Source organism: Ursus maritimus, unplaced genomic scaffold, assembly GCF_017311325.1.
Source record: "Ursus maritimus isolate PB19 unplaced genomic scaffold, ASM1731132v1 scaffold_6, whole genome shotgun sequence".
Taxonomy (NCBI): Eukaryota; Metazoa; Chordata; class Mammalia; order Carnivora; family Ursidae; genus Ursus; species Ursus maritimus.
Window position 1 is genome coordinate 70,674,703 of NW_024426774.1, and position 6,665 is coordinate 70,681,367.

Below are 6,665 nucleotides of genomic sequence, written 5' to 3' on the forward strand. Positions count from 1 at the left end.
TCTTTTCATGTGTGTTCACGGAGTCTCACTCGCAGAGCCCAATGAGATAGAAGCTTATTCTTTCGTCCCTCTTAAGGCCCAGCTCTATGCCCCAGAGAAGGAGGGGAGTCATTACAGACTTGACTGATTACACAATGGTGTCCACCCTCCTTTGGTTTGCTTCATTATCCCCAGGGCCCCCTGCGTGGGAGCCAGGGGCCAGTCCTTCTTCGTGGGCGGGCGCAGGGGGTCAGAGCAGCTGATGGCCCGCTAGCAGTGGGGTGTGTGTGAGAGGAGGGGTCAGGGCGTTGGTGATGGCGGAGTTGAGCTCTTCATTACACACATACCAGGCACCTCGTTTTGTGCCTACGCTCAACACTCGAGTGTTCGAAGTCTGTTCTTTTTCACTGCTGCTGCCTGTTTATTTGGGGTCGTGGGTTGTGTACCTCTCTGCTGTGGATGACTGTTTATTTGCCATGCACCTGAGTGTGTGTGTGCACGTGTGCACATGTGTGCATGCGTTTGGGATTTGAGGGTTGGGCTATGTGGCCTGATTTTTTTTCTTCTCCTACTTTCCACTCATACAGCACTGCTGTCTTGTTCTGGTCCTACTCAGGCATTTGAGCCCTCCTTCCCCAGCCCCCTGGGAGCAGGCTGGGGTTTGCCCTGCCGCCTCGCCCGGGCACGCACTGCTCAGTGGTAGGGATAGCCTTTGCCCGTGAGACTCTGATAGGCCTGTCCTGGGCTCCTGGGAGCTTCAGGACTCTCTCTGAATTGCCTGTTGCCTGAGGGCAGGCTCCTAGCCTACATGACTGACTAGACAGTCCCGCTCAGGCCCAGGGCTACATGGACTCTTCTCCATGGCCTGGTGCTGCTATCCTGACATGTTTCCAGAGCTGGGAAGAGCCTGGGGAGGCTGGGCTCCTGCATGAGTCTCCTGGTACTGCTGTCACACGGTACTACACACTTAGTGGCTTAAAGCAACTCCGATTTATTCTCTTATGGTTCTCGTGGTCACATGTCTAAAATGGGTTGGCCGAGCTACATTCTTTCTGGAGGCTCTAGGAGAAAATTCGTTTCTGTGCCTTCTCTAAAGGCTGCCTGGACTCCTTGGCTCGTCCCAACTTCTGCTTCCGTGGTCACATCCCCTTGCTTCTCTGACTCTCGCCCTCCTGCCTCCCTCTTATAAAAACCCTTGTGATGACCGTTGGGTCTGTAGAATAATCCAGGCTCATCTCCCCATTGTAAGGTCTTTCATTTAATCACCTCTCTAAGTCTCTTTTGCTATGTAAGGTAACATATTCATAGATTCTGGGGATTGGGACATGCACATCTTTGGGGGGCTTATCCCCAAGCTTACCACAGCACCCCACACCTCAGAGAAGATCTATGCAAGTGAGTAGACATGGTGGATCCCAAACCAACCTGGTCATGGTACGATTTCTGTGATTCTAGAAACCCCAAACCCCTTCTCCCTCTAGATATCTCCCTAGATGCCCCCTCAGTGTACAAAGCATCTTCATCCACACTGAGAACTCAGGCTTCGTACAAGGCCTGAACACGTTTCTTCACACTAAAGTGTAAATGGTTGACGGCAGAGCCTTTCCTAACAGCAAGTTCTGATTGGAGGGAGGCTCGCGTGAGGGAAGGAGGAGGGAGGGGGGCAGGGGCTTACTTGGATCATGTCCTGGTAACCCACTAGCACGGGGCTTGCCAGTGATGGAGGGAGCAAAAGCACCTAGAAGTATGACCATAACGTTTTAATCAAACAGAGCAAAATGGCCGCAATGCAGAACAGGTAGTGCTTGGAGAAGAGAAAGAAGATCATCTCCTTGGTGACATAGATTATGTGTATAAAGACGAAGCAGTACAGGAACATGGCAAACTGGTTCTGGGGAAGCAGGAGGTCCTGGAGGCCTCCCGAGAACTGTGGGGAAAGAAGAGAGTGCCGCTGGCCCAACCGTGCTGCTCAGCGGCCAGGCAGGTCTGGGTGTCTGTCCTGCTCCTGTCCCTTCCGGAATGTGACCTTGAGCAGGTCATCTTCCTCACCTGAGAGAAAGGTCACTGTGCCCCCCTCACAGACTATGGGAGGAAGAGTGGGCCAAGAACAGAAACATTCCCAGCAAGGTCATAGGTATGGAGAGGGACCTCATGGGTTTTCACTTCTTCAGTCTGCCCTTAGCCCTCCTGAGTCAGGTGCCAGGCGACACTGTCCTTTCTGCGGGTTCTCTGCTGCCTCCAAGTCACGTGGGTGGCAGACTCTCTCTGACTCTGAGGTCCCCAGATGTGCACGCCGGGTCTTGGGAATGTTCTCTGGACGGCTTGCCCTGACACTCAGCCTTGTTCTCTGCATAGTGGCACAATGGGAGGGTGTCCCTTGGGCATAAGTGCCTGTTTCTGACTCTCTTGTCCTGGCAAATGTCTCACGGGGTCAGTCTGTGGTCTCTCGGCCAGAGTTTGGATCTCCCTGGGGGACGGGTGGTCAGAGACAGGAGATAGGGTCTCCCTGAACACTTCCAATATGGAGCCTGGGAAAAGCCTCTTGAGTCGTCTGGCTGATTCTGCCTGCGTACTGCTCATTTCTGGAATCTATATAATTGAGGTCCAACAAGCCCCTATTTTAACTGTAGAAAGCATCAACATATAAGTATAGCGAAAGCTGACATAACTATTTTGATCCGTAGTTAAGAAGGCATCACCCATGGTTTATTCTTTAAAATATCTTTTAAAATCATGCCATGCTTTTTTGTAAGCAGGCAGATGGCAGGGACCGGGATGCCCTAAGCTAGCTAGAAACATACTCACAGAGATAGTTTTCAATACAATGAATCTATCTACCTACCCATTCATCCAGAAAAAGAGGGAGTGGGGAGGGGGCTTAAACATCAAGTCAGCTTTCCACTTGCCAGTAAATGCACAAAACATAAAACACTTCTGTAAACGATTACCAAAGACCGGGGTTGTGGACACACCATTGTTTGGACAACTACGGAAAATGTGAGGGCAAATCAATAAACCGGAGCAGGCAGAAAATGACTCCAGTGATGCCATTTCTAAAGTGAATAGCAAGGCAGGTTGAAGACCCGAGGAAGAAACCCAGCATTCTAGCGGGAGGGGGCGCTGCGCAGGTGGTCTGCAGACCCGCTACGCTCCGGGTCCGTGGACTTCTGCCGCCAGAAGCAGCCAGCATGTGTTTTCAGTCTGAAATGCTCATGGGTGATAATTGTGATTTTGACAAACAAACGTGGATTTGTGAGACCTTTTAGGCTTTTCACAACACTTTCAATGGTCTATCTTTTGAGCAGAAGACAGACAGCAGATAAGACTTTACACAAGGGTTTCCAGCTCATCCAGCAAGAGTAAGATTTTCAAACTAAAAAAGGGAAAACAAGTATGGTTAGAAGCAGGCATAGAGCAAACGCATAGTCCTGTAACCACAGGGGCTTTAAGGAGTTTCAGGCCCCAACTCGTGACACATTTTATCCCACGATACTGAGAACAAAACCCCAGGCTTGGAAATGGAACTTACTAGTGAGGAAAAAAAAAAAAAAAAAACTCAGGAAATGTGCCAGAATCTTAGAGACAAGCAAATGCTTTCTAGATTTTTAAAAAGAGAGGAAAAAAGATGGATTCTGGTGATCCCAGTTCAATAGGCTTGACTTGGCTCAGCAAAACCATTCAGTGTATAATTAAGCAGGTATTTTGCGAGCAGTAAAAAAAACCCCCCCCAAAAAAACCAAACGATAGTTGTTAAAACCCAGCATGTGTTCATTGAAAACAAATCATGCAAAACCAATCTCCTTTTCTTAAAAAAAGAATGGACCAGTCAATTAGGGAAATGCTGTAGGTCGTATAATATCTTAATTCTGGGAAACCATTTGACAGTGTGTCTCAAGATAGTTTTTTGGACAAGGTAGAGAAATGTGAGCTGGATAAAATGTAACCCAAGGGTGCTGATTAATGGAACATTGCTAACCTGTAGGGAGATCTTACAGTGGTATTTACTTTAGGTCATATCCTCCTCAACAATTATAGCAATGACTTGGATAAAGACAGAAGGGAAGTTTCTCAGAAGTGAGGATGACTCAGAGCTGGGAAGCACAGCTAATACGTTACATCCCAATAAAACTGAAAAGTGATGAATGTAAGTTGTTGCATTTGGGTCAAGAAGTGAATTGCATGAGTACATAAAAATGGTAATAGCTAACATTTATTGAGTGCTTACCTAATGTGCCAGGCTCATCGCAAAGTGCCTCGCATGCGTGCCTGCTCTTTACTCCTCATTATGACCCTATGAGGCAGGGACTACTTTCCAGATGAGCAAACCAAGGTCCAAGGAGGATTCGTAACTTGCCCAATGTCATGCGGATTATACACGATAGAGCCAGAGTTTTAACCCAGGACTGATCTCAAAGCCCAGGCAACACGTTTTCAACAATGGCTTCTTCTCACTATTTAGGACTTAACAGCCCAGTCTCACAGTGCTTACCCCTTCCCATCGCATTGGACCAAAAGCAGGCTTTCTTATCCCCCATTTAAAACAGATTAGGGGAGAGTGGTCCATTTCCTGGCTAAAGATGTCGAAGTTTTAGTTGGCAACAAGGCAAAGCTATGCAACAGAACAAATGCAGCTCTGGTGAGGGGAGGTGATGGCTTTATCAAAACGCCCTGGGCGGACTGCAGTTGGGCTCCCCTCTCTTACACGAGATGCAGAGAGGACCAGAGAGTGGTGGAAATGCAGTCCCCAAGAAGGAAAGCTGTCGGCAGGCGGGTGGACAGGTGGACAGGTGGTTGTGGGGCCCCTCGCAGGGTCAACTCTCCTGAAAGAGTTGATCTCAGCTTAGCAGGGAAGCTCTAATGCAGCTGGCAGCCCGTCTCTGGGCCAGGGCAGGGGGAAGCAGGTCAGGTGGGCTCCCCCGACCCTCAGGGTCGGCCCCAGCCCTCCGGGAGGGACCTGCGGGCCTCTCGCCAGCGCCCCTCCTTCTCTGTCACCTACCAGGCGGGGCGTCACCTGCTGCTGAAGCTGCTCCATCACCTCCTCGTGCTGCCGCTGGCGCTCGTTCTCCTCGTGCAGGTACTTAAGCCGCGTGAGCTCGAACTCCATGCGCACCTTCTCCAGCTCCATCTCCGTGTTGCGCTCGGTGGCCGGGGTCTCGGGGGCGGCCGGCGTGGGGGGCAGCTCCCCGAGTTCAGGTCCGTCGCCCGCCTGGCCCTTGGCGGCGGAGCTGGCCTTGGAGGATGGTGACTTGGGTGGCCCTGGGCAGCCTCTGTCCTCGCAAGCTTCCATCTCCTCCAGCTGGTTGTAGGAAGAGTCTGGCTTCGGGGACTCTGCCTCCTGGCGCAGTGAAGGGGCGAGTCAGGGGGCAGTGCAGAGTGGGCCTGGGGCTGCGCCCACGCCACCCCGGGCACCTCCGCGCCACAGTGGACTGGGTGGGACGTGTGAGAGAGGGCTGTGACCTGTAAGGATCTAGACCGAGTTCTAACCACAGGTGCACTCACCTGGAGTTACAGGGAAGCGGAGGGCGCACTGACACGAAGGAAGGGTGCCCTCAAGTTGCAAGGGGGAGGCTTGAGGAGTTGAGGCAGAAGTCTGTCTTCCTTGTAACTTTCCCACCCCCACTCTAACTTTGAGACAATGAGACACCCGGTCCTCCTGGGCCTACAGAGGGAGGAGCCTAAATGTAGGGGACCAACACAAGGGCTATGGGGGAGCCAGGTCCCATTCACAGAGAGAGGACAGGGCCCTGAATGGGGAGGTAGGTGGGAGAGACCAAAGCCAGCCTCAGATGACTTCACAATCTTATTAAGGGCTACCTGGTCCCTGGTGACAGCTGGGGGCCAGCTGTGGGGGTGGGGTGCACATGACTTGCTCTTCTTAGCAGCTCTCTGGGATCTCCTAGCACTCAGCTCCTATCATGTGTTCCAGTGATACTCTCCTCCCCACGTAGGGACAGGCGGGGGCAGTGAAACAAGGCACCCCCCTCACCTTACCAAAGAAGCCCTTGATTTCCCTTCAGACATGGGGTCATCAGGCACCGCCTTGGGGAAGGTTGGGCATGGGGGCATGGGCATTTCTCCTGCTCCCCGGGCTTCCATCATTTCTCTGTCCTCTGCTGCCATCCAGAAAACCACAGTGCTGCCAACTGGGGCCAAAGGACATCTTTTAAGGTACTAACATTTGGTCTCACCAGATTCCACAGCCGGGCCACCATCACAATCCCCTGTCCTCATAATAACCCACATTCTACTCGTTGCTAGGGCCCCTCTGGCAGAGGGTGTGACACGCCTTTGAGGCCCATTATTAGGAACTGTAGGATGGGCCTTCACCACCCCAGGGACTGCTTTAGACACTAGAATTCCGCCACTTGAATCCAGAGTTCCATCCTTTGAAATCTCCTCCCTTGGGTCCCTCTTTTAAGGACAGACTGTATTGGGGTGAGTTACAGTTAGCCCCACAAACCATGTTATAGGCTGAATCGTGTCTCCCCCCAAATTCACATGTTGCAGTCCTAACCCCAGTACCTTAGAGTGTGACCTTACTTAGAGCTGGGGCCTTTCTAGAAGTGATTAAGTTAAAATGAGCTCATTAGGGTAGGTTCTAATCCAATATGACAGATGTGCTTATAAGAAAAGGAAATCTGGGGGCACCTGGGTGGCTCAGTCGGTTAAGCGTCTGCCTTGGGCTC

At 51.5% G+C, this 6,665-nt stretch overlaps 1 protein-coding gene across 1 annotated transcript; it reads right to left on the minus strand.

The window, feature by feature from the left end:
• Positions 1 to 1,669: 1,669 nt before the first annotated feature.
• Positions 1,670 to 6,099, minus strand: TMEM247 (transmembrane protein 247). Its single transcript, XM_008699827.1, has 3 exons — positions 5,971 to 6,099; positions 4,976 to 5,314; positions 1,670 to 1,906 (listed from the first exon to the last, which is right to left on the minus strand). Exons 1-3 carry the CDS (start codon positions 6,097 to 6,099, stop codon positions 1,718 to 1,720), a joined length of 657 nt encoding a protein of 218 aa, XP_008698049.1. The 3' UTR covers positions 1,670 to 1,717.
• Between the last annotated feature and the right edge of the window lie 566 nt (positions 6,100 to 6,665).

Excerpts from the sequence above, each read along its gene's own strand:
- TMEM247 (XM_008699827.1), bottom strand. The coding sequence starts at position 6,099 with ATGGCAGCAGAGGACAGAGAAATGATGGAAGCCCGGGGAGCAGGAGAA. Across the intron at positions 5,315-5,970 it reads GGAAATCAAGGGCTTCTTTG|GAGGCAGAGTCCCCGAAGCC; the intron begins GTAAGGTGAGGG and ends TCACTGCGCCAG. Across the intron at positions 1,907-4,975 it reads AGCAGGTGACGCCCCGCCTG|TTCTCGGGAGGCCTCCAGGA; the intron begins GTAGGTGACAGA and ends CTTTCCCCACAG.